Source organism: Bombus huntii, chromosome 1 (genome assembly GCF_024542735.1).
Source record: "Bombus huntii isolate Logan2020A chromosome 1, iyBomHunt1.1, whole genome shotgun sequence".
NCBI lineage: Eukaryota > Metazoa > Arthropoda > Insecta > Hymenoptera > Apidae > Bombus > Bombus huntii.
Window position 1 is genome coordinate 3,372,143 of NC_066238.1, and position 27,986 is coordinate 3,400,128.

At 35.4% G+C, this 27,986-nt stretch overlaps 6 protein-coding genes across 17 annotated transcripts in view; 5 read left to right on the top strand and 1 right to left on the bottom strand.

Annotated features, from left to right (window-relative positions):
* The first annotated feature begins 789 nt into the window (after positions 1-789).
* LOC126871839 (heat shock protein 83-like) lies at positions 790-3,996 on the top strand. The gene is made up of 3 exons (XM_050631110.1): positions 790-1,135; positions 1,311-1,429; positions 1,643-3,996. Exons 1-3 carry the CDS (start codon positions 986-988, stop codon positions 3,549-3,551), a joined length of 2,178 nt encoding a protein of 725 aa, XP_050487067.1. The 5' UTR covers positions 790-985; the 3' UTR covers positions 3,552-3,996.
* A 570-nt stretch (positions 3,997-4,566) lies between these two features.
* On the top strand, positions 4,567-9,998 carry LOC126871697 (staphylococcal nuclease domain-containing protein 1). The gene is made up of 9 exons (XM_050630781.1): positions 4,567-4,873; positions 5,352-5,473; positions 5,567-5,709; positions 5,796-6,290; positions 6,379-6,856; positions 6,933-7,563; positions 7,651-8,100; positions 8,201-8,404; positions 8,500-9,998. The coding sequence occupies exons 1-9, from the start codon at positions 4,811-4,813 to the stop codon at positions 8,602-8,604; spliced, it is 2,691 nt and encodes an 896-aa protein (XP_050486738.1). The 5' UTR covers positions 4,567-4,810; the 3' UTR covers positions 8,605-9,998.
* A 295-nt stretch (positions 9,999-10,293) lies between these two features.
* On the bottom strand, positions 10,294-15,878 carry LOC126872290 (methylosome protein 50-like). Of its 2 annotated transcripts, none has more exons than XM_050632049.1 (6): positions 15,290-15,878; positions 11,638-11,804; positions 11,184-11,517; positions 10,936-11,108; positions 10,649-10,841; positions 10,294-10,581 (listed from the first exon to the last, which is right to left on the bottom strand). In XM_050632049.1, the coding sequence occupies exons 2-6, from the start codon at positions 11,747-11,749 to the stop codon at positions 10,383-10,385; spliced, it is 1,011 nt and encodes a 336-aa protein (XP_050488006.1). In that variant the 5' UTR covers positions 11,750-11,804; positions 15,290-15,878; the 3' UTR covers positions 10,294-10,382. The 2 variants fall into 2 exon arrangements, with proteins under 2 accessions (XP_050488006.1, XP_050487996.1); XM_050632039.1 differs by lacking the exon at positions 15,290-15,878 and adding an exon at positions 11,925-12,084.
* LOC126872113 (uncharacterized) lies at positions 12,184-13,841 on the top strand. The gene is made up of 2 exons (XM_050631692.1): positions 12,184-12,417; positions 12,495-13,841. The coding sequence occupies exons 1-2, from the start codon at positions 12,187-12,189 to the stop codon at positions 13,812-13,814; spliced, it is 1,551 nt and encodes a 516-aa protein (XP_050487649.1). The 5' UTR covers positions 12,184-12,186; the 3' UTR covers positions 13,815-13,841.
* LOC126872407 (vesicle-associated membrane protein/synaptobrevin-binding protein) lies at positions 14,991-18,191 on the top strand. Its single transcript, XM_050632333.1, has 6 exons — positions 14,991-15,226; positions 16,125-16,280; positions 16,426-16,532; positions 16,673-16,834; positions 16,917-17,018; positions 17,119-18,191. Exons 1-6 carry the CDS (start codon positions 15,169-15,171, stop codon positions 17,281-17,283), a joined length of 750 nt encoding a protein of 249 aa, XP_050488290.1. The 5' UTR covers positions 14,991-15,168; the 3' UTR covers positions 17,284-18,191.
* Positions 18,192-20,689: 2,498 nt separating this feature from the next.
* LOC126871700 (glucose transporter type 1) overlaps positions 20,690-27,986 on the top strand; it is a 32,994-nt gene continuing 25,697 nt past the window's right edge. For 2 of the 11 annotated variants that reach the window (XR_007691725.1, XM_050630840.1), the window contains exon 1: positions 20,717-22,075. The gene's annotated coding sequence lies outside the window, so the exon portion shown is untranslated. Of the gene's footprint in view, positions 22,076-27,555; positions 27,761-27,986 lie in introns of those variants that run through there. The other 9 variants (XM_050630805.1, XM_050630796.1, XM_050630863.1 and 6 more) reach the window with 9 other exon arrangements.

The following is a 27,986-nucleotide window of genomic DNA, read 5'->3' on the forward strand; positions in this document are numbered from 1 at the left end:
AGAAAGAAATATCAACTAATTAATAACTAACTAACAATTGTGCCAAAACAATAACAAAATAAGACAAAACTCCAATTCATATTAAAAGTTTGGACGAACCTTGCTTATGTAAAATGACCAGACTTTTATAAAAATAATATTGTATATACAATACAAAATGGTAAAGAAACCACACAACACAGTTATGTAAAATAATTACTATGATTGCAGTATTGAATATCAGTGTCGTAATTTTAGCTTTTTATGATAATTGTTAAGACTATTTTTGCACGAGATAAATATCTATATGTTTCAACGAGTACTTTATGAAAAATACAATTCAGAGTTTTAAAAAAAAATGATATCAGACATAATAAAAAAATATCATAAACATGAAAAAATGTTACGTACACAACATCAAGCAGCGTTATACTCGTGTTTAATGTATATATGTATACAGGCGTTATTGTGCAAAATTTTGATATTTGTCTCATGAGCCTCCCTCAATTTCCAGTACCGAGGTATCGCGATGTTTCTAGACATGTGTATCCATGTCGTCATTTCCACTACTACGTAACTGCGTTCAAAAGGGATTACTCTTGTTATAATCTTCACCAGAACCATTCTTAATATTATATGCTAAATACATTTAAAATTAATATTATGGATTTTAAAATCGTTTCCTCAAAAATATTCTGCGAAAAATTGTCTGTAAATATTGATTATAACAGCTTACATGATAGAATGTTCTAGAAAACGGGCGAGCTTCCGGCAGGTGCCTTCTAGAATTTTCAAAGCTCGATAAAAGCGGCCGCTGCGCGCTAGTATTGAATACTCTGAAAAGTGACGGCGTGCGTAGCGGATCTCCGAGAGTGATATAAAGCGATATTTCCTTTGCGATTATATTCGTACGATATAATCACAACGTTAGTGTGAAACAAGTTATTCCTCATTAATTTCTGTGTGTCGATATTTGATTATACGTAATCAAATACAGTGAGAAAAGATGCCAGAAGACGTTACCATGGTCGGTGCCGGCGAGGTTGAAACCTTCGCCTTTCAGGCTGAAATTGCACAATTGATGAGCTTAATTATTAACACCTTCTACTCAAACAAAGAAATTTTCATTCGAGAATTGATTTCGAACGCATCTGATGTGAGTAAAATTTATTTTAATATCGTATTACATCACTGAAGTTCTTCGCGTTAAATAACTAGAATCCTTTGGATTAAATAATTTTAACCAAATTTTAGAGTTTAAAATGTTAAAATTACAAATTTTATATCGTTTTGTAAAAATTTCTAAGTAATTTTTTATTTTTTCTATGCAGGCGTTGGACAAAATCCGTTATGAATCTCTCACAGATCCATCCAAATTGGACACATGCAAAGAACTATTTATCAAAATCGTTCCCAATAAAAATGAACGTACCTTGACTATCCTTGATTCGTAAGTATTAGTTTTCATCGTATAAATTTTTTTCACATATTGAAATTTGAATTCATTTCATTTATTCTATCAATCATGTATTTTCTTAATTTATTAAAAAGATATGAATTATTTTAACTACTTGATGTAAAATCAGTACAAAAGATATAAACCTGCATAAATCTAATTTATGTTAAAAACAGAAAATGAATAAAAACATTTTCTTTCTTACAGTGGTATTGGTATGACTAAAGCTGATTTAGTCAACAACTTGGGTACCATTGCTAGGTCTGGTACAAAGGCATTTATGGAAGCTCTTCAAGCTGGTGCAGATATTTCTATGATTGGTCAGTTTGGTGTGGGTTTCTATTCTGCTTACCTTGTAGCGGATAAAGTTATTGTCATCTCAAAACATAATGATGATGAACAATATGTTTGGGAGTCTTCCGCGGGTGGTTCCTTCACAGTCCGCCCTGACAGTGGAGAGCCAATTGGAAGAGGTACCAAAATTATCTTGCACATCAAAGAAGATCAAACTGAATACTTGGAGGAATCCAAAATCAAAGAAATTGTTAAGAAACATTCTCAATTTATTGGCTACCCGATTAAACTTGTTGTTGAGAAAGAAAGAGACAAAGAACTAAGCGAAGATGAAGAAGAAGAGGAAGAAGAGAAGAAAGAAGGAGAAGCTGAAGATACCAGCAAGCCTAAAATTGAAGAAGTTGGAGAAGATGAAGATGAGGATAAACCTAAAGATGAGAAGAAGAAGAAAAAGAAGACCATTAAGGAGAAGTACACCGAAGATGAGGAACTGAACAAGACAAAACCAATCTGGACAAGAAACCCAGATGACATCTCACAAGAAGAGTACGGCGAATTTTATAAAAGTTTAACCAATGATTGGGAAGATCATTTGGCTGTCAAACACTTCTCGGTAGAAGGTCAATTGGAATTCCGGGCGTTGCTCTTCATTCCACGACGTGCACCGTTTGACCTTTTCGAAAATAAGAAGAGAAAGAATAACATCAAATTGTATGTACGTAGAGTTTTTATTATGGACAACTGCGAAGACCTTATCCCAGAATACCTTAACTTCATCAAAGGTGTTGTGGACAGTGAAGATCTTCCATTGAATATTTCCCGTGAGATGTTACAACAAAACAAAATCCTCAAAGTCATCAGGAAGAATCTTGTCAAAAAATGTCTAGAACTTTTCGAAGAATTGTCTGAAGATAAGGAGAGCTACAAAAAATGCTATGAACAATTTAGTAAGAATATAAAATTAGGTATCCACGAAGATAGTCAGAATAGGAAGAAACTCTCAGAATTGCTTAGATATCATACATCTGCATCTGGAGATGAAATGTGCTCGTTGAAGGACTATGTTGGAAGAATGAAAGAAAATCAGAAACACATCTATTATATCACTGGTGAAAGCAGGGAGCAAGTAGCCAATAGTTCGTTTGTAGAAAGAGTTAAGAAGCGTGGTTTTGAAGTAGTGTACATGACAGAACCCATTGATGAATATGTTGTCCAACAACTGAAAGAGTTTGATGGCAAACAATTGGTATCTGTAACGAAAGAAGGCTTGGAACTTCCAGAGGATGAGGAAGAGAAGAAGAAGCGCGAAGAAGACAAAGCTAAATTCGAGAATCTCTGCAAAGTTATGAAAGACATCTTAGACAAGAAAGTAGAAAAAGTTGTAGTATCCAACAGGTTAGTCGATTCTCCATGCTGTATCGTTACGTCACAGTATGGATGGACTGCCAATATGGAAAGAATTATGAAAGCTCAAGCCCTCCGAGATGCATCCACTATGGGATATATGGCTGCCAAGAAGCATTTAGAAATCAATCCAGATCATCCAATCATGGAAAATTTGAGGCAAAAGGCTGAGGCAGACAAGCATGACAAATCTGTAAAAGATTTGGTCATGCTTCTGTTCGAGACAGCACTTCTCTCTTCCGGTTTTGCTCTCGAAGACCCGCAAGTACATGCATCCAGAATATACAGGATGATCAAACTTGGTCTTGGTTTTGATGATGATGATACACCAAACGTAGAGGATGAGAAGATGGACACAGAAGTTCCTCCGTTGGAAGATGACACAGAAGAAGCATCTAGAATGGAAGAAGTAGATTAAGACTTTTACTGTTTAAAATTACTTAACTAAATCCAAAGACTTCTAGGATGTAGAAAGACTGTTACAAATTAATTTTACTTAAGTGTTGAAACTTTTTTTTTGTCTTTCTATATGTAACAGAATGAAGTGTCACGCCTAATTAAGTATCGCATAGTGCTAATTAATATCTCTATTTATTTGGGAAATATGGCAAAGTAGATGTTCCCTGCATTCCGCCAATAGCGCTCTTCAAATCAAGCCTGGCACTTGATTCTGTCCTCAAATTCTTTTTTATGATGTCATTTTCATGCGTCAGCATTATCATTTTATTTTTTTTGCACTGTACATCATTACGATTTCATTTCGCACTTTCATCATTCCATATTGAAATCGTCATGTAGTCTGATAAAAGATTAAAACCGTTATAAACAATTTTGTGTGTAATAAAACAACCTTACACATTAAAGTAACCAGTGTATTTTCTAAATTCCCATAATTTTATTTTAATTAAAAAATTTTGAGCACAAATTGCAAAATTCCTCAACTTTAAATAAATGGTTATATATATTTATTAAATTCCTGTACTTCCTAATAGAAATCAACTTTTAATGTACCAGTAAAATTGAGAATAATGCGATGAAAATCTTTTTTCGTGTTAACATTTATAAGGATAAATATACATATTTTGAAATATGACGTCACAATGCGTCGACCATGCTTATCGATTATAAGTGCATTCACCGCACATGGTGAATGGATTCATCGACCGCCTATAAATATACATAACTTTTTTAATGCAATAGGTTATAATAAATACAATAGATTAATCTAAACAATATTAAAGAGAAAAAATTGTATTCAAATTCATCTTGAACAATAAAATCGTATAAATAATTATATGTGTACTTGTTCACAGGTTAATTATAAATCTTATAATATTGATACTTTTTTCTACCGATTGAATTATCGGTGTAGGTTGACCGATAGAGCGCGACACTGGAGATTGTCGAAGTGTTGCGTGTTGCCACATCACCACCAAATCAAACGTCTTGGACGATGTTTCTGTGTAGATTGCGCTCGTGCCGACTCCATCACAATACGTGGAAAGCGTGAGTTTCTCGACTCCGATTCAACATGTCAAATTTTTCTTGAATTTCTAACGAATATTCACAAGAAAAGCAAAAACCAACGCGTAGATAGCCTTTTGTTTACCGAATAGCTTTTCCGGCTTGGCGTAGACTGAGAAATTATAAATTTTTTCGTGGTGCATAACGTGGTAAATGAACGACACGATGAGCGCACCCCAGGGGCAAGTGAAATCAAGAAACGGAGTAGTAAAACAGGTAAAGTATTAAAAATCCTACGGCATTCTGTTCGCTAAAGAATTTCTTACTCAAATGTAAATACGATTTATGTGATTACTGTCATGTATAACCTCATATTTTGACATGTATGTGGTCGTGTACGATATTGTTGGTGCAAATAATCAGTACCGACAACATATGGTCGTTACATGGAAGGAATTTCATTTTATTTGCTATTTCCTTTTAATAGCGGATTATTAATTGTTATTTGAACGTCTGACATGCCGTTAAAACATTATATACTTGTTAAAGAAATACCTTTTACTTGTTTATTATGTATTTTGTTTTATACTACTGTAACCCGAACAATCTACAGTAGAGCCTACTTTTAATCTCTTAGACTTCTATGAAAAATATAATATTATATTATAATATATTACCATTATACATACTGGTACACTGAAAATTAAAAATAGGTCTAATTATATATTTTCAATGTGAAATTTTATATTTGAAGGTTACTTCGGGGGATACCATTGTTATTCGTGGCCAGCCTATGGGTGGCCCTCCTCCAGAAGTTACTATTACTCTTTGTAATATTACTGCTCCAAAATTAGAACGGTGGAAAGGAAATGATAGGTATATTTAATCTTTCATTTTATTTTGTCTACTTTGATTAGTTTGTTAAGTTATTTGCTAATATATATATTAAAAAGTCTTTTTTGCTTTCAGTATGGATGAAAGTAAAGATGAACCATATGCTTGGGAAGCTAGAGAATTTTTACGTAAGAAACTCATTGGTCAAGATGTATCTTTTGTTACAGAAAAATCAATTAATACAAACAGAACATATGGTACTGTGTGGTTAGGAAAAGGTACATTTTACACAAATTCTTTTATTATTTATGTATTATATAAAATTGATTAAAGAATGGTTTATTTAACTTTCTAATAATAATAGATAGAAATGGAGAGAATGTAATTGAAACATTAGTATCTGAGGGCTTGGTAACTGTAAAAAAAGATACCAGAAATCCCAGTCCTGAACAAACCCGATTAATTGAACTAGAAAATACAGCTAAAGCAGCAAAGAAAGGAAAATGGTCGGAGTCACCAAGTTCTGAACATATACGCGATGTAAAATGGACTGCTGATGATCCTCGCAAATTGGTTGAAAAATTTGGAAAGAAGCCAGTAAAGGCTATTATTGAATTTGTGTTTGACGGATCTACAGTGAAAGCACTTTTATTACCTGATTTTTACAACATAGTATTAATGATATCGGGTGTCCGTTGCCCTGGATGGCCAAATGGAAGACGTGAAACTTCAGTAGGTGATCCGTACGCAGATGAAGCAAGATATTTTGTAGAATCCCGCCTTCTACATAGAGATGTTGAAATAGTACTTGAATCTGTTAATAATAACAATTTCATTGGTAGCATTCTTCATCCAAAGGGTTGGTAGTTCAGAACAAATTATGCAAATCATGTCTTTTATGATTACATATTTGAATAAGCAATCATAAACTTTTTTATATCCAACAGGTAATATTGCCGAAATTTTATTGAGTGAAGGTTTCGCTAAATGTCAGGATTGGTCAATTAACAATAGCAGAGCTGGTGCAGAGAAACTTTATCTTGCAGAAAAAGCTGCAAAAGAAGCACGTTTACGTTTATGGAAAGATTACAAACCATCAGGTCCACAAATAGAATTTACCGGTACTATTGTCGAAATTGTCAATGCAGATGCACTTATAATTAGGACACAAAATGGAGAAAACAAAAAAGTGTTTTTGAGCAGTATTCGACCACCGTCCAGAGAAAAAAAATCTAATGAGGAGCCAAATAATGCAACTAAAAAAGATTTCAAACCTCTTTATGATATTCCATGGATGTTAGAAGCACGTGAATTTTTACGTGAGAAATTTATTAGGAAAAACGTAAAAATCGTGGTTGACTATACTCAACCTGCTAGAGACAATTTCCCAGAAAAATTATGTTGCACTGTTACTTGCGGTAAAACGTATGTTATAACAAAACTTAACTGTTTTTCATTTATCTTCATTAAAATGTTTTATATAACATAAATATTGGTTTAGGAACATTGCTGAGGCTTTAGTTGCACGAGGTCTGGCAAGAGTTATCAAGTACAGGCAAAATGACGATCAACGTTCTTCTCACTACAACTTGTTACAAGTTGCAGAAAGCAAGGCAGAAAAATCTCAACATGGTTTACATGCAAAGAAGGATATTCCTGTACATAGATTAGTAGACCTTTCTAATGATCCACCAAAGGCAAAGGCATTTTTAACATCGCTTAAACGAGCGCAGGGCATTAAAGCTGTGGTTGAATTTGTTACGAGTGGTTCGCGTCTAAAATTATTTTTGCCAAAAGAAGATCAACTCATTACGTTTGTTTTGGCTGGTATAAGAACTCCACGATGTCAAAGATCATTGCCAGGTGGTGGTATTGTTAAAGCAGATGAATATGGTGAGAAAGCATTAGCCTTCACTAGAGAACATTGCTTCCAAAGGGATGTAGAAATAAAAATTGAAAGTACAGAAACTAAAGGAAGTGGATTTATTGGATGGTTAACTGTAAATGATATCAATATGTCTGTTACTCTTGTTGAAGAAGGTCTCGCAGAAGTAGTTACTTTCCCCGATTTCGGAGAGTTAACAAGAACGCTTAAAGCTGCAGAAGAACGTGCCAAAACAAAGAAATTAAATGTATGTAGATTCAAATGTTACTTAAACGTTAATTAATAACTGTAATAATTGTAATAATCTGAAAAAATAATCTTTTGTGTATTACAGATGTGGAAGAACTATGTAGAAGTGCAAGTTGAAAATGAAAAGAACGAAAGCGATAAAGAAATTGTTGAAAGAAAAATTGACTATCAAGAAGTAGTACTTTCTGAAGTTACCGAAGATCTTCATTTTTATTCGCAAAGTGTTGATCAACGTAGTATGTTGGAAAATTTACTTTTGCAATTGCGTCAAGAATTAGCATCCAATCCACCACTTCCGGGTGCTTATAAGCCCATTAGAGGTGAATTAGCAGTTGCCAAATTTACTGGCGATGATGAGTGGTATCGCGTTAAAATAGAGAAGGTTTTTGGTACAAATGTCAGTGTATTTTATGTCGATTATGGTAACAGAGAAGTAATTAATGTCACAAGAGTTGCGGATTTACCGTCAAGATTTGCTAATGATAAACCCTATGCTCACGAACATGTTCTCGCATGTGTTGCACTTCCAAACGACGTAAGTATTTTTATAAAGAAATACGATTTAATTAATAAATGTTTTATTTTCAAAATTAAAAATGGATTTGTTGTAATTTTCTATTTATAACTATTCATAGAATGATGACAAAAAAGCGGCAGTTGAAATATTTAAGGAAGATGTCATGGATAAAATTTTATTATTGAATACAGAATTTAAGCTAAATAATATTACTGCTGTAACTTTAGTTAATTCTTCTACTAATGATGATATTGCGAAAGGACTTATTTCTGATGGGTTATTACTCGTTCAGAACCAACGCGATAGAAGACTTACTAAATTGGTAAATTAATATTTACGTACTTTTATATTTACATATGTATATTAGTACTTTACAGTAGATGCATGAAATAATTTTTATGTATTAATTCGCTGTAGATTGAAGAATATAAGAAAGCAGAAGAAGATGCAAAGCATAATCGACGTAATATTTGGAGATACGGTGACATACGAGCAGACGACGAAAAAGAATTTGGATTGTAAAGAACTAAATGCTCAAGGAAGGACTGGTTAAAAAGTGATCAATACAGGGAAAAAGACATGTTACGAACTGCATAATAATTATGTAAGAAACCATTACATAGATTAACGAAAAATAATAAATGTCCATATGAGAGTTATATGTTGCATTGATTATGATGCAGTTATACTTCATTGCATAAAAATATGAATTGTACATAACAATTTCATTAATTCTTGTAATTTTTAAACGAAACAGTGACATAATATATTGCATAATATATTGTCATCAATCATTGTTTGTATTTCAATGTAAAGTTCTGTCATTAATGAACTTCAAGAATTTCATGGTTAACTGTTTTAAAATTTTCACAATTTATGTGCAATTTATTTTTAATCATGTGCATTATAATTGTGAAAAATCATTTCTTTTCCTTTCTACAAATTTACATTACATTTAAAGTCATATGAAAATGGTATGAATGAATATAAAATCCATAATTGTATATTTTGTCAAACATACTCATTTAAGTATGTAAGAATTTATATTAAGAAAGTATATTATATTTTGATTAAAAATAGATCATTGGTCAAATAATTTCACTATTATACGTAATATATTACGTGTATATACAAAAATTTTCACCTGGTAATATGAAAAGATAGACCATTATCTTATATCTACTTTGTTTCGTAATTATATTTTTATTTTTCTTGAGATTGAAATCAGAATTACTTTCCTTAATTTTTCATAGATTTGTTTTTTTACATTAAAAACATTAAAAACAAAATATTTGTTAAATAATTCGTTCATTCTTCTATTTGCCTGATATAATAACAAACTATTCTCATTATTTTTTTCATTAATAGAATGAATTATTTTGGATATAAAATTAAAAGAATTATTTCTTTTCATGAATATTGATGCAATTTACATATGAATATACGATTTGAAATAATATTTCGTAAATAAAAAGTTAAATTACTTTGGGGATAAGTTTCTGAAAAATGAAAGAAACATTGAAAAAACTTTTCAATAAATTTTGTATGAATATTCAGGTTAAAAGATTATGTAATCATCGTATCCTTAATAATTTCAAATACAGAGTTGTGCCCATATTTTATAATCGAACATTTATAAATTTATTGGTGCGAACAAGCTTGATTTAATGTTTGAACATTTCAATAATTAATATAAATATATCATTGAAATACATGGTCAGGCAAGGAAGAGAGCAATATATACTATATACGTATATTTACAGTATAAAATTTAAAAGTGAAAAATTAAGAACCTTTTAAATATGAATGTAATATCAGTTATATAATTTAAAGATTTGACTGATTTGTAATTATTTTATAGTGACTCATGTTACACATATGTGTACTGCAAATAAACTATGAAACTTTTTTATTTATATTGCTATTATTTTTTACATTAATAATAATTTTCTGATTTCAGTATCTTTATTCTTTAAATGCATTTTTTATTTTAATTTAATGCGGTTACACAAATAATTTCTATGTTTAAATAAAATTTTGTATTTAATACTTTATATAAACTGTATTACTTTTAAATGTTCTGCTGTTTTATTATAAAGAGGTATACAAATACTATAAAGAGCAGTTATATAACTACAAATAATTTGCAGGAATATAAATATGAACAATATAGAGGATTAACTATATGGAATGAAAGTGAAATAAACTAAATACACCAGTCTAAAAATCTATTTTTATGTATAGAAACGCAAAAGTAGTATATGAGGTGAAACAATTTAAATCATAGTCATATTAATAAGTTATACATTTTTTTTTAACTTTGTTGTATGTTTTAACACTACACTATCCCAAGAGCAAGAATATAAATGACGATCAAACCATGTAAGACCACGTACGAAGTCAGTGTGACGATTATCTTCGTATATTAATGAAAGTTGATTGTTTGCATCAAGCACTTCTACAAAAGCATCATCACAGCATACTGCTAACTCTTCCACGCTGTTATGTAATAATATTATGTAATTTATTATACTGATAAAATCTGTAATTTGTCAGCTTATATTACCTTTCTGAATCTGGATTAAATACGAGTCTATGTACTGGTCTAGAAGATGGAATTGATTTTGATAATAGTTTTAGACCTCCCCTTCTGATATCAACTATTACAACCTGTCCACCATCAGTACCAATGGCTACAATATTTGGTTTATTGGGGTTCCAACATATTGCCCTTAAACCAACATTTTTTTTCAGAATACCTAACAAATAAAAGATTAGATTTAAATAACATTTCTGACAACACTAAATGTTATATATAAGTATCTGTGTTATTATATGTATATGAATACATGCTTTGGGCTGGTCTTGTTAGCCTTATATCCCACATTAATGCTTCACAATCATACGATGTTGACACAAATTCTGTGTTACTTCCAGGTCTAACATCAACACAAGTGATTAAATCTGTATGAGCAAAGCTAAATGAATATGTCGCTATTAACTCTGATATGTCCCATATTTTTATACTGAAAAATAGTTATAATTCTTTATTATAAATATTTAAAATCCCTTTTAATATAAAAAACTTAGATTAGTTTTACCAATAATCCATTCCTCCTGAAACTACATGACCCTTATCAGCAAATGCAGACAAAGTTAATAGAGAATCATCATGTAAAGTAGCATGTCCTGCACATTGCAATTCTTTTGAATCATCAGACTTTGTAGATAGATCAAAAACTTGCAAGGTTCCACTATCTTGGCCAATTACAAATTTATCGTGTTGTAAGAAAACACCATCGCAAACACCACTGTCTGTTTTTGCATGGAGGAAGGCTTTATCCCTATCAAACTCTTTAATATCATTGTAATACCAGACAGCACCATTCCAATAGCGATCTGTCAGGTTACTTGCTCCAAGAATAGCACTTTTTTCTGCAAAATAAAAAAATGTTCATGTATTAAATAATATTTGTATAACAAACATAAATCTATTTACAAATAAATATACAATCTTTGTAAAGACTTCCACATAAAAAATTTAAATTATATTACCATTATATATATTGATAAACTGCAAGTGTTTATTAGAAACAAGTGGTCTATCTGTTATTGTCATGTTTCTATAAACATCGGTATTTAAATTGGGCGGTGTTAAAGAGTCCATAATAAATTAATTCTCAAAATTAATAATGCTAACAATGCCGAACTTAATTGATATACTGTAACATAAATTATAGCAAATAGTTATTTGTATCCGACTGTGAAAGCTATACTATAAATCATTGCAGATCACATATACAAATTAAATAGCACGTAAAAGACGTAGAATATTTATTAACCTGTATACTTTTATATTATAGGTCCTTGTATGCGATCAACTGCGGTCGTAATACATGTGAAAAGGTGTGGGCACGCAACGAGGGAAATGTGACGAATATAAAGTCAAAAATATTTACGTAGCTTGAGGATAGCTTGAGGATGTGTTTCGCGCATGCGTGATACGTACATGTACATACTACTTACATTTTGTCAATGCTCAGATTGTATCGTGTTTACACCTCGCCCGTTAGAAAGTGATTTTTTATTGCAAAATACGAAGAAATGGTATTTTATTGTGTAATTTCTGGTTGCAAAACTAACCGCCCGGGTGGTTTAAAGTTGCCGCTTTTTTCGGTACCGAAAGATATCGTACGTAGACAAAATTGGGAAACTGCACTTGGTATAAAAAATTTGGAGTCTTCGAAGCATCGTGTATGTGAAAAACATTTTCCTCCAGAGAATGTGATACGATGTACAGAGCACAGGGATGCGTCTGGGAATTTAATTGCTAAGGTATGTACAAATTAAATTTATTCTCATTCTTAAAGTAAAGTCATATTCAAAATATTTTTTAATTGTTTTTGTTCTAGGTACCACTTCGAACTTTTCGACTTTCTGAAAATGCAATTCCATCTCTTTCTCCGAATGGTAATATGGATGAAAAGGAAAGTATTGAAGAACTTGATAATCCTGTTCATGAAAACACATCTGAGAATGTTCTGAATGATACTATAAATCAGATTTTTGATAGTACAATTCATGACCATGGTTACACACACAATATAGTTACAATGGATATAAAAGAAGTAATGATCGATTCATCTGAAGAAAGAAATATTCAGTGCGCAGATCAAGAAGAAGAAAATATTCAGTGCGCAGATCAAGAAGAAGAAAATATTCAGTGCGCAGATCAAGAAGAAGAAAATATTCAGTGCGCAGATCAAGAAGAAGAAAATATTCAGTGCGCAGATCAAGAAGAAGAAGAAGAAAATATGTTCACGCAGTTATGTGAAAATATTAATTTCTTTCAACTACCAAAAGATTGGACTGTACATATTCCTTCTAATAAAAATAGCGTAGCTTTTTTAGAAATTGAAATCAATTTAACCAATGATAATTATAATGCTTGTCTAGTAAAAAGAAGTATTATAATAAAAGATAATATGGATATTGTATATATAGCATTGGAAAAAACTATATCTTCAGAAAAACTTAATCTTCCAAATAAATTTCACAATTTTGAAGAATTGAGGATAATACTAAATCATTTTTCTAATATGTTATTTTGTTCTGGGATAGCTGACATTGATGGTGTAAACCTAGTAAAAAATACAATTGGATATACTGATTGTCATGATAAATTAAGGCATAAAAAGTGTCATATATTGACTTTATTTGAAAAATGTGAAATGTGTGAAAAAGTGAGGAGAACTGTTAGACAAAAAAGACGCCGTATGTCCAAAAGAAATATGGGTGAGGAAATTACTGATTTTACAAACATAGATGCTTTACATATCTGGAAGAAGAAGTTTGACGCACAAAGAAGTGCGCTTTTCCGTGCAAAAAAAACAATTAGAACACTTCAAGCTCGTATTAATGAAATGAAGGTAGATTTAAGTAATATAGATATGCAAACTGTACTTAAAAAATGCAGAGATCACCAAATTCCAGATATACAGATGACGTTAATTGAACAAATTATAGCATCTGCAAAGTTGAAAAGTGTAAAAGGTCAACGATATAGTGGAGATTGGATGATGCTATGCACTTTGATGTACATTCGTTCTCCTGAAGGATATGGACATTTACAAAAGTTGAATATATTGCCTTTGCCCTGTGCAAGAACTGTTCGTCGATGTTTATCTCTTGTAGAAACAAAATGTGGTCTAGATAATAAGTTTTTTGAATAAAAGTCTATATGTTCGTTATAGAAAAAATTTAATTATTTAAGAATTCCACCTTTAATTCATCTGTTATTTTATCTGGTTATGACAATAATCTCTTGTAACATAAAGTTTCTTGTTTATATTTTGTTATTATTATTAAATTTATAATTTTTTATCTTTTTAACTTAAACTTTTAACTTAAAAGATGACATTTTGTTTTACAGCTTTTATTGCTTGGATTTATTATAATTATTTTAATAATAAAAACTGAATAAAAAAAAGTATCTACAAATTTTATAGTTAATTTTAATTACTCAAAATAAATCACAATTTTTTTGCGCGAATATGAAATGCTTCCTCAAGCTGACGCCATATGGAATTTTTGACTTCACTCGCACGCTTTGGTCTATGTCACTCTATGCTTTCGGTATACGACCTGTCATACGAATGTGTTTGCGGTATCACTTGTTTCAGGATGCATAAAATCATTATCGCTTTCGTATCATTTCCAATGTTATCGATTCAGCATAGAACAAGATTATGACACTAGCAGTGGTCAAAATTAAAACTAAGTATGACTATGAAATTAGAATATGCTTTATATCGTTTGAGATACATGTAGCTGTATTTTGTGCATGTATTTTGAAAATGTTTGGAAATGTATACGAATATGATTAATTCTTAGTGAGTTATACAAAGGTATATACGATTAGTAAGTACTAGCGATACTTCAAATTAATAATATGCAAATTTGTAAATATAAAAAATCTGCATATTCTAATAATTATTATTTACTAGAAATAAAAGATTCATCTCTACATAAATAAAAAAGGCAAACGTGAGTGTTATCTTAAGATTAGCTTAATTTCAAAGACGAGGATAAATTACTTATACATTAAATCACCTAGTAATATTCTTTAAATACAATAATTGATAATAATAAAGATTTATCATTTTGTTTGATGTAATAAAGATCGGCATCAACTAAACAGAATCGGTTTGATCCCGGTAATTAGGAAATAGTTCCTACCGACGATGCTCTGGAATTCTGTTTATGTAGCGCGTCTTTTCGGTATTCCGAGTTTCGGGATGTGCAGAAGTAGCGAATATGATTACCGCGGTAACGTCTGTCCGTGACGTAACGGCTATACTCTTGATAATTTCCGTCGTGACGCATGCGTATTCGATTCGGAGCAAAAATCAGAATTAGTCCAACGGAATCCCGGAAAGTAGCGAGAGTGTGAGACACGGCGGTGCCGCTGTATAAAATCATAAGGAGCGTTGATTAACCTGTCAAGACGTGGTATCGTATCGTTATTTACGCGGTCAAAGGTGTTGCGGGTAATCGTTCGTAGGATTCGGTCGGCTTCCAGACAGGATGGGGAAGCCTGAGCAAATTTTAGTTATCGAACCGCGAAATGAACTGCGATTCAAGGGTACGCTTTAAACGACGACTCATTCACTTATATTCGGATTTTACTTGCACATTTCCTCCTTACTTTCACTCCTTCGCCGAGTTTTGTTCGATCCATGACTGGCAGGCGCTTTGTTGGTTAGTTAACACGAGCTGCACACGGTGCGCTACGTTGTCAAGATGACGTAAGGTTGACTCCACTAGCCAATTTTATTGTATTTTCATTTATAACCAAATAGGATTACGTACGACGACCCAGCAAAAATCATCGGCCTTTTCAGTTGTACCTAACCCCATTCGTCGTACGTCATTCGCTGTCAAAGCTAAGTGCAGTCACGAAGTCACGATTCAATTCTCAGCCTCCCCTCTCACTTTTCTTTTCCTCTAACTGATATACAGTCAGCATATTCGACGAGTTATAATCCTATGCATTTATTTTTCCCACTACATTTAATTTGTCTTTATGCTTTCCTAGACTTTTTTTCAATAAAATATAGATTTTTCATATTTATGTAAACGGCATATATGGACGTCTATTTGGCAGGCAAATTTGTTTGCGTTCAACGCACATTTAAGAATACGTACACATTGTAAGAAATACCGGAAGAACATTGTTTACAATACAATAAACATTTTTTGTTCAATGATATTTATGAAAGGATTGGTAATTTATATAGTGTAGTTTTGCAAATGGAATATGAATATATAAATAAAATATGGAAATGTTGTTTATAATTACATGTATTATTACAATTATATCATTTTAGTATTTTGAAGTGCATAAAAGAACGCGATATAGATAATAATATGACTGATGCATATATTTTGCAAAAGCAGTTATGATTGCTTTTTGTTTATATAATCTTTGAATAAAAGAAGTAATAAAAATAACGTTAAACATTTCTTATGTTACATTTTAGGTCCTTTCCTAGAAAGAACAGTCACATCGTATATAAAATTAACTAATCCATCGAATCAGAAAGTTTATTTTAAAATAAAAACAACTGCCCCAAAGAGGTATTGTGTACGGCCAAATTGTGGGTATCTTAAACCAAAGGAAATTTCACAAATAGCTGGTTAGTATTAACTTGCAAATCAAATTTACATATTACGATTGACTTATTATATAACCACAACAATTGTTAATACGGATCTTTACTAAAGTTCAAATTATTTTTATTTATAAAGAAAATGTAATTCATTACGTATTATATTTTTCAGTGACCCTTCAACCATTCGATTTTGATCCAGCAGAAAAAAATAAACACAAATTCATGGTGCAAGCTTTAGTAGCTCAAGATAATGATGATGAAGAAAATCCTGACATGGTATGTAATATATAACTATTAATCTGTTTTCAATTAATATTTATTTTTAATATTAGAAAATATTCATTTTTATCGGTTGTTTTTTGCGTTAGTCTTATTCCTGCCTTGTGTGAATTATAACATATAATTTTGTTTCAAAGTGGAAAGGCATAGATCCAGAACAATTGATGGAATCCAAGCTAAAATGTGTATTTGAAAATCCAGTAATTAAAACTTTGGCATTTGAAGCAGTTAAATCAGAAGTTACTACAGATAATGGTAAAAATAAAGGAGTTGGTGATTTCGTTAAGTCATCGCCAAAGGTAATAATTAATATCGCTTTTATTTTCGATGCCCCTTTACTATCGCTTATTATATAAGTAAGCGATATGTTTATTTTATCAGGTCCCTGGAGAAACAGAGGAAAAATTGATAAAAGCAGCACAAGAAGTCAATCAGCTTAGGGAAGAAGAGAGTGCCCTTAGACAGGAAAACCTCCAATTGAAAGTAAACAATTGAAAAATATATTTGGCGTAAATTAAGTAAACAGATCAATAATTTTAATAAGAACATACTAATTAAAAAACATACTAATTTTTATTTGTAGGAGGATTTGTTGCAATTACGAAATGCCCTGTTGGTTAACGAGGCTACGTTAGCCACCAAAAATTTTAGCTCGCAGAACAGTAGCGAATCGTCACCTCCTGTTACCAGCATCCTTATTGCTGTTGTCATGGTCATACTGGGATATGTGCTGGGAAAAATGATCTGAGCAGCCATTACTTTACCGCATAACTTGGCACGTCCCCTCTTCCCCTGTGTTTCTTAGCCTGCCCCCCTGCTACCATATACCACGTACTGATCGCAGAGGTTGAAAACAGTCATCGTATTACACGATTGTTCATAATAAATACTATAAACATGAACGGATAGTGGTTTACAATAATAGAATTATTCGCTGCAGGAGTGTGCTTCTATTTTGGTAAAGCGACCAAATTCGAAATCCTTTTTTAAGAAATAAACACTATACTCGGATGGTATAGATGCGGGAGATCCTGTGGATAAATTTTGTTATTGTTACGTATCAGAAAGTACCATTAGTTTAAGTAGAAAATTATAAATAAAAACTAAATACTATGTATCTTCATGTTTATATATTACTTCTGTTCTCACATTTCTTATAAAAGGATTCTCGCTTTACAAATTCGCTTGCGGCTGTGTCTTTGAAACCATGTTGCCACTAACTAAATTATATATGGGACACGAAAATTTATGAAATATAATTCTTTTAAACGAATTACATTCAATTAGAAAAAAAAAGAATTCAATTGTTTCAAGAATTGTGGTGTATCCTTAACGTAAAATGGAAAAAGACAGGATGAATTCGAATACTCTTTTTTTGACATTCTAACAGTACTTAACAATCACACAATGTAAGATTGTACATAATGTATTTTAAGATAATATATTAATGTCTAACGTATATAGTCAGGAGGGGGAGGGGGGCTGGCTGATCAGTAGTGGTTCATGATTCAGAATTTGGATATGCTGGCTCTATCCATCAGCAATGGAATATCATTTAAGAAGTTGATGCATTAAAGTTTTGGACGCTTCAGTGTATTTTTATTTCTTTATGTTTATCTTATAAAAATTCGAAATAAAGATATCTCGGATGTCATATATGATGAAAGTTTTATATTTTAAACCTTTCTGCTGGTAATTGTGTTTTCGAGTAATTTGAAGTGGTGCATGGTATACATTGATATGGTACCGCCTAAAAATGTTGTCATCACGAATCATATAAATTTAGCTATATAGATGTGTGTATAATGTATATATACATATGTACACACACATTTATATAGTGGCAAACAGTTTGTAGATCGTCACATCACAAGTAATATCGAACACATCAGAATTAATTATTACGGGTGTGTGTATATCTATGCACTCACATACAAATATACATACGTATACATATATATAATACTCGTATATCTGTGCCTTAGAAATAGAGACAGCAATATAACATATTTGTGTTTCACTAAAGTTCCATCGTTCTAATATTTCCTGACTCTACAAGGTCTTTCCAACTCTTTTCGATAGTGAACATTTGTTTTTTTAATTGTAAAATAGGGATAAACTATAATTACATTGTCAGGCGTAAATATTTAAACTTTTATTATTTATAGACGGCATTATTTATAATTTCGAAGTTATATGTGTATATATATATATATAGTTTTTTCATCATTCTTCGAGTTTCTGATTGAGAAGTTACGAGTTCTCGATTTTTCAGATATTAAAAAAAGAAAAAAGAAAGAAAGAAAAAGAAATGAATTATCAGTAACTGGTAGAATGATGGTGCATGTTTAATATAGCGCAAATTAAGTTTAACAGGATACAACGATTTTTTCAGATAAAAATTGTCGCATCATTTCATCGTTTTACACATCTTTACAGATTACGAAGCGTAATCATTATAAAATTCTCTCTGTTATATTCTCGTGTTTATAATATAATTAAATAACGATCGTCCAGTGTATCGTCTAAGGTACAGGTATAAATTGCTTTTTCTGTACGAATATACGAGGCACGTGAGAAAATGGTTTGAGAATTCTCCTCTGGTCAGATGCGTTGCAGCTTTCTCGAACGAGCAACTTCCTAAGTTCCTGTTAAATATGTTATTTAAGATGATAAATACATAAAACCACGCTACTATACACCAGCACAAGTTGGAGTTTCGTCCAAGAGAAGAATTTTTTCCACACGATTATTCCATTTATCGCTTGAATTCTTAATCCATTATGGAGTGTCTCACGATCAATGTTACTACGTTATTATCACTGTTGTAGAGAAAATATAACGATACATAGAATTACGATACTAATAATACGATTCGGGAACGAAACGAACAGATTGTCATTGTGTACATAAAAAAAGAAATAACAAAATAAAATATGGCTGAACTTGTAAAAGTTAGAAAACAGTCACAATTGGATAAATATTATATATACGTATACTTAAACGACAATTTTTGACATACTGCGAAATAATTGTTCCAGACGAATGTAACATTCGATTTTCTTACTATACACGTTCAATAAAATTGCGTTAAACAAGTCCAAGTAACGATGTACTTGTACTTTAAATATCGTCGATCAATTACGACGAGGGTTACTCGATATCGCATAATGTTAGACCGGCATAAATATAGTTTCGAATCGATCGGGTACGCGAGATAATTTTATAGATGAATTTTAAACCCTTCATTCCCGAAAAATAGATACGCGAACCAAAGTAGAGTAGGTCAACTTATAATCAGACTACCTTCTCGGGTGCACATGCACTCGCATACTTTCTCCCTGCGCGACCATCGAACGGAAAAAGAGAGGTGAAAGAGGGTAGTGGGGAGAAGAAGGTGGAAGAAGATATCTCAGCCGAGAAACGTAAAGATCGTTAATCGACCAATTTGCAAATTTTACTCTACTTCGTCGTTATTCGGATATCTTTACCTGGCATAACGAGAAAGCAAATTGCAGCGCCATACTTATTTGGCTGAACGACGATATCTATAAATATATAGACGTAATAACGCCATATTTCTATACGTCAAGATAGGAAATTGTAAAGATCAGCGTAAACGCTACATCATTTTTGTATACATAAGAATATTCGACGCTCGTCGTTTCGTTATCTCTGTGCGCATCGTACGAACATACGCGCGTTTTTTCTTCCGCGATAACACCTAAGTCTAAGACGGAAATAATTCTCACCGTAATGTTGCTAAAAGCGAAATTCGTAGTACGCTATCGTCGCCTAAGATAAAACGGAACATGAAAAAGATTGGTCGAGCGGAACTTGAAGAATAAAATTCGTTCACTGGACACGTGACTTTCTTTAATGGAGCTCGTCAAACGACACTCACCATAGCGAGACGTTCGACTGCGAACTAAGGTCGGACAGGAGGACTCGGTCGGCCTGAACGTGCAGATAAATCAGGATCGGGGAAAAGGGAGGTGGATGGCAGAGAGTGGAGCGGCGGATACAGCGCAGAGCAGCCTGATCAGGGTGGCGGCGGCAGTAGCGACTGGCTATTGATTTCAAGGGCTTCCTTAACCCCCCGCTTTGCCGCTGAGTACCCGACAGCTTCAGGTCACCCCAAAGGGCTCTTGGTGCCCGCGACTAAAACAATTCCATACGTTTACTCCCACTACTGGTCCACCTATTCTATACCTTTCGTCCAGCCAGCTAACCCGCATGCAACTCGCGCAAGCCTTTCTTCCTCTTCCTGCCTTCAATTTCCGCTATCTACGGAGTTGCAGTAAACGAAACATCGTTCAAACGAGCAACTACATTCTTCTAAAACGATAGACAAACCTTCGAAGGAAGAAGAAACTCAAGACGCGTCAAGACTCGGTCGAACGTCAAGTTCGAAGATAACGCATGCAGGTGGAAAGACAAAGACAGATAGAAAGATCGATTACCCTGTATTAGATTAGAATTCTTTCAAGGGGTACTCGATTACATTTCGCGTATCAGTGAGACGCGATTTGAACGAAAAACTAACAGAAGCGGTCTGCCTTCGATCGTAAACCGTCGGACCAAGCGAAAATAGGAAGGAAGGGTGGAAGAAAGCGAAACGATATACGATAGGAGAACACGCACGAATTAAAGGCGTTCTTCAAAATTTCGCGGTTAAGTGGCCGTTCGGTGGTAAAACGAGACGGAGATAGGTGCGGGGGTGTATCAGGAAGCGACAGTGCACGGAGTCGGAAGAGAACGGAGAAGCGAAGAAGAGAGGGAAAAAGAGTAGGGATAACGCGGGGATCCTGGGTAGACGAGCACCCGTGGTGGTTACGGTACTGTGCGAGTCGGGCCGAGCGCAGACGGATCGCGGGGTGAGCCGTCGCTCGGCATACGTCGAACTAGGTGCCCCGCGTTGGGGCGTCTCCTGCCATCGAGCATCGGTGTCGTGCAGTCGATCGGGGGACGACCACCGCCTTCTTCGAAGTCACTGTTAGTTCCAGATCGTATCGGACTGGATTGGAACGGAACGGTCCCGCCTGTTCACCCGTTAATTCCCCATCGGTGTGTCAGCGCAGACACGGCGACGACGATGAGACTACGACGATGGTACTCGTGGTAGCGCGGCCACAGTGCGTCGTGGCCAGTGCGGGCGTCGGCATCGTCGTCGGTTGTGCACGCGATCGGACGAACAAGGAGATGGTGTCCCCGGATCGTTCGGAGGAAAGTGACTTGGTTGCTAACGCTACTACTGTCAGTGCCGCGTCCGCGTACAACGTCCTCGACGTCGTCGTAGCCGCTGCCATCGCCACCGCCGCCGCCACCACCAGCGTCGTCCTCGCCACCGCCACCGCTGCCGTTACTATCGCTGCCGTCGTTACCGCTACCGCCACCGTCAACGCTGCCGTATCCACCATCGCCAGTCTCGCCACTGCCAATACCGTCGTTTTTGACGCCACGAGCACGATTGCTCTTGCTGCCAACCAGGCTTCCAGCGCGACTCTTCAGACGGTCTAACCACCCCCATATCCCAAATGGTGAGTGTCCATCGAAACGTTTCCATTTTCTACAGTATTTTTTCCTTTCTTTCGCGAGTCGAGCTAGCTCAGCTCGAGACTTTCCTTTCCTCCTTCGAAACCACCCTTTCTTTCTTCGGTGCGCTTGTCCTTTCCTACGGGAGAGGAACGTACGGATAGATTCACGTTTGAGTGAGATAGAACTAGGAAGACGGAAGAGGGAGAGAGTGAGACGGAAAATGGAAATAAAGTATGCAGACAGAAATCGAGGCACAAGGAGAGAAAAAGAGAGTGCGAATGCTGTGTTGTATATGCGAGGAGGAGGAGCATGGGGAGGGGGAGAGAGAGAAAGAGAGAGAGAGAGAGAGAGAGAGAGAGGCGAAGAACGTCACACGAAAGGGTGGAAGGAGGGAGGGGATGACGATCAAGGATAAAAGGAAAGAAGCGCGAACGATATAAAAGATTTTATTTGTCTCTCGACGTTTCGCGTATGCCGTTAGAATAGGATTCCTCGTCCTGTGTTCTACGCGATCGTCGTGTCCCGGCGACTCGACTCCACATAACCTCCGTCAATCGATAATACAAGACGACGGCACCCGCGGCGCTCGGCAAGATCGGCCTAGGAACGAACACAACCCGCGTTCCTGAGTCGAGCTACCCTATCGATGAGCGTCGTCGATATTTCTACCCTTTCTCTACCTGACATTCTAGCAGCACCTGGCCTTCACCGATTACTCGTTCGATCGAAACGTTCACGCGATGAGAAGCGTCGAAAGTTGGTACGAATGCAATCGACTGTCGTTGGGCGGTGAACGACGATGTTCTCCCTTTACCTGCCCTCCGACTGTCCACGCACAGGCACAGGATATATCCTGTTCCTCGTTGGTTCGTGGCACGGTCTCAACCTCGCCCATGTTAATTGGCGAGGATCGATTTTCCTAGAAACGATTACACGGCCGCGGCCTCACGGTCGTTCAATCGCACGTTCGGGGCCCAGGTTTCCCGTTAACGTCGATGCGAATACCTCGGAAACTCGGGGTTAACTGGTTGCTGAGGTAAAGCGATAAGAGACGAGGTATCGTTGGTTAGGAACGAAGCTAACGAAGATCCGGCGTCGCGACGAGATCTCGTTCGTACACCTGACCGCGTCGTTACCTTTCGAACGCCATTTGCGTGCCGAAATGTAATAAAACGCGTTTTTTTACCCCGTATAGAATGCGCGAATGCGCCGCCGGTGATATACGCGCATACTTGCATATATCTATATACGTATATGCACGTATATAGATGGGTATACGTATAACGCGTTGCGCGAAGCGGATGAATGAATGCCGTGAATAAAAGTAAGTAGGTTAACGAGAACGAGATCGCCCGTTCCGAAAAACGCGATCTCTTCGTCTCGTTTTTTCCTTCGCGTTCCTTCCGCGCTCTTCTTCCAATCGTTACTGCAAACCGTGGCTCGTGATTTTGAAACTGGATCTATCATCGAGACGTTATCTTCAAGACGAAATCTCCCACAGGTCGGGCTGTTAAAACGAATCGAACGTTGGCCACTTGGACGCGAACGTAAAGGTACATTTTCTCCGATTCTTCTGTATACACGATCGCAAACTGCGCCCCATTGTCGTATTGTTATCTACACGCGAGCTATAATACTCCCAGGCCGGGCAAATAATCATACGTATCTAGTTTCTGGTTCGAATCAATGTTTGCAATTGTGCTACTTGGAAATATACGGGCCTCCGTGGAAGCGTTTTACGCGGTGGCACGAAATCGGTAGAAAAGAACGCCTTCGCCTATCGGTTTTAACTTCTTTTCTCATTATTAGATAACGATCGGAACTGTAAGGCATGCCTTCCTTTCGCCGCTAGTTTCAACCGACCGTGTACCCGTTTCTCCAATCGTCGTTCCTCGCTTTCGTTTATACAGATACTTGGATCTTTCATCGAATTCGACAGATCGATGTCTTTCGAGCGTCACCGCCGTGAATTCCAATATCGCGCTTCCGTTCTTGTTGAGGTTTTTAAACTCTCTGTACGCCCGATAAAAAAAACTCTTCCTTCTGTATCTACTTTCGTCGAACCTTTATGTATATATATACATATATATTCGATGGTGTCACGCCGCGACAAAACTATGCATTCGTGCGTCATCGGTCTGGAGTTGCGCCATGGAATCGCTGAATGGAAATTGTTCTGAAAAAGTTAAGTACTACGTGAATTAGTAATGATTCATGACAGACATTGAGGGCATAATTTTCATCCAGCAACCTGCGTTCTAAGAACTTCTTTAATTCAGTAAAGCACGTAAAAGAAAAAGAAACTGTCAAGTTTTTAGATCTGTCGTTACTTTTTGTACAACTAAGGTAACGTTAAATGCGGTGAAATATTCTAACGCGACATGTCGAACATTCTTACCTACAAAAAGAAAGGAAAAAAACTTTTTAAATTCAACGATAACGAATGTTTTCAATTTTGAGTGTACAATGTATAATGGGCCGAGACAGAATAGCAAAATATACCATTTATCTTTTGCTCTTTCTTCGTCGATAAAAGCACACATAACGTGTGCATACGTGTACATGGTTATGATACATGCATAGGTAAAGTGCATATTCCTTACGTACATATGCATATCCGAGCGCGTGTAGTATACACGGACTGCTTTTAGTGCGCTAAGTGCACGAAGCGCATACGATAAAGCGCGTGTACTTTTCTGATTAATTTAAGGTAACGTTCCCATCTTTCGAGAACGTAAGGCGTAATTCATCTTGTAGCTGTATCGAGCCGAAGAAAACACCGTGGCGAAGATAGAAAACGCAACTAACAATCGGCGATTAATTTCGCAACACACCAATAGACGATTAAGACTTGCGCAATATATATCGGATTAAGACGATTTAAGTCATGCGATTTGTTATCGAAATAGAACAAGAGAAGATAAAATTCTAAAATTCCTTCCTTGTAAATTAGTTTGTTTTATCTGTTCATCGATACATACGTGTACATATGTACAACGATACCTTAATGTCGTAACTTTCAAACAGACATTAATCATCGTTGGATATGTCCATTAATAAATCTCGCTCTCAACCATAGTCGAAAAGTTGCTGCTAAAACGAAGTTGAAGATTCACGGAAGAAGCGTAACTTGACGAGCGTACGTTCGTGACCTACTTCTCTCTTTCACGTTTGCTTGATCGATTACACCTGTATATATATATAAAATATACATACATATATATATATATATATGTATATTTTTTTCTAAAAGTAAAAATTTTTATCTCCACGACTACCATCGTCCATTCTCGTATTTTCAGCTAATCCCCTGTTTCACTACAACCGAAATTAACATTCCTATCTTATCTCCGTCGAGCTTGATGACGATTTTCCTTGCCTCGTTATTTCCCACTTTTATCGCTAATCGCAATTTCCACACGCTGTGCGGTTTAATGCGCGACTAGATGCTCTACCGACTATTTCGTTCCTTTTCCTTTTCATCATACGTTCGATGGAAATCAAACGAAATGCGCATACCTGGTCTCTCGACAAACGGCTTAACGTTTTCGGATTTACGTATATGACGATGACGATATTACGTGTACAGATACATACGTATAGGTATAACGTATAGTGCAAATCTCCCGAAGGACCTGTTGGCGATGTGCCAATCCTAAATGCACCCTCGCGTCGTCTTCGTCGCAATGCCAACGTCTATGGTGCAGAAATGAGAAAAGCTTGGCTCCTGCCGTTTCGCCAAGCGCATCTCATTGATCCATTTAAATCACAAGCATCCGGAGACGTAAGTATGTGTGTCATCGTGAACGTTAGATATCAGCAGATAACCGAGAGTTTTCGTAGGATCGGTTCCAGTATTTCCTACCAATCTCGACTCGATCTCGCCCTTAAAATCGATATCGTTGAACAACGCTGAGAGAAGCATGGAATTCTTTTTTATTCGACGAGATTGATGTTACAGAGTTACGAGATCGTAAATATCACCTCGCATAATCCGCTATGTGTCATTTTCCAACAGAGATTTCTGGAGGCCAGCGCAGCGTAAATACCGCGAATGTAGGTTGTGCACCTGTTACTCGTTGAAACCGTTTAACAACAAACCTTATTTGGAAATTTTAACGCAACTTTCAGCCGGTTATATGCTTTTTAGATATATAACGCCGCGTTATTACGCTGCGAGCAGTCGCGAGTGGAAATTTCGCCGTCGGTACTGCTTTCCTAGTTTTCTCTGGTAGAACCGCGGAACGCGATAAATTTATTAGAATTGCGTTACTTTTGTTCAGAGTGGTTGTAGAATCTTGTATTTATTTTCTGGTACGATCGTATCAAAGATTTCGATTAAGGAAGTTTCATTATTCGTCGTTTGTTCGCTATTCTAAATTTTGTAAGCTACTTTCGCAAGTACTTGTTCGTTGTTCGTATGTATTTTCACGTTTTCGTGACTAATAATGCATCTACGTTGATATACTTTTATTAATTTTCTATATGGCTGGAATTTTCTTTGGTCACGAGAAACAGGAATATTGTGTAGTCGACCGCAGTTTTCTGCTTTGATTTTCATACTTAAGCAATATATAAAGTACAATAATAAAGCGATAATAAAACAAGATTTAAAGCATATAGATAATAGAAATATGTTCATGTTCCAAGGTACACGAAGTTATAGAAGGTTACATTCTTTATATAACTGCTACAATGTAATAAAGACGTACTAATAACACCTATCGATAATAATGATAATATTTTCCACATTCCTACCGTTAGATTCATTTTGTAGTTATTTACTTTTGGATTTTAAAAGCGTGTTCGGAACACACCTGAAAAAATAGATAAAGAAATTACCGTACTATCCCCACGATAGCGAACGAGATCGCGTTGTTATTGGGTAGCAATAAATTTACGTAATTTCATAGACGGTCCGGTATGACTCGCGATACGTTACTTTTACTACCGATAAATTTCGCGTTTCGTTGGACGGTGAAAAATGTCGAACGACATCATTCTCCATTTCGCATCGAACTTTTTGCAACACGTGCATACAAACACGAGAGAAACAACCATCTCGAAGGAACTAGGAAACGCGACAAACTCCGCGAACTCGATATTTCTTCGTTGAACGAAGATCTATCGATCTCTGGCGACAAACATTACAGTTAAAAAGAAGTTGGGAAAAGAAAAGAGAGAAAGAAAGATTCACGCGCGTTCCGTATCTCGGTGTCGCTGGTGTTTAATCTTTCACAGTAGATGCGGACAGCTAAGGTACGGCGGAGCACAGAAGTACACAAGGAACTGGTTATAAAACTCGTTGAAAAACTGGACAACAAGACAGACACGTAACAGACTGTGAACAATGACGGGTGGATTCCCTCGACAGATGGAACAAGGACGGCGAACGAAAGCGATCTGACGGAGAAACAAGCGGCAGAGGAGGGGAGAAAGTCTTTGGATTTCGTTTAATCTTCGACGCGATACACAGAACGTACGCGTTAGTAGTACGCGACTCGTCGACTAGTACTGTCGTTCCTTTCCGTTCGCTCGTCGTTACATAAAGCGGTATCTGTTCGGTTTGCCCTTGTGTTACTTGAAAATATTTCAAGAACGTCGAGTTTTGTGACGAGAATGCTGGTGAACGTTACCGATTTCAACGTCATCGAGGAACTAGATACAGTCGAGATTTTTGATACAAGGTGAGCGATCGAATGTCGATACTGAAAGTACGATAGCATCGAGATCGTTGCACATCGTTTGAAAGGCCATAGATTTTGACAGAGCCTGGGTCGGTATATATACACGGAAAGAGAAAGTTAAAGGATTTCAGTGATCTTTCATTTAGGGTCGTTTATTTAAATTTTACTGTATATTAGCTATTGTTGTCGTTGATATTCGGACACTCTCTAAAACAGAGTGACTTTT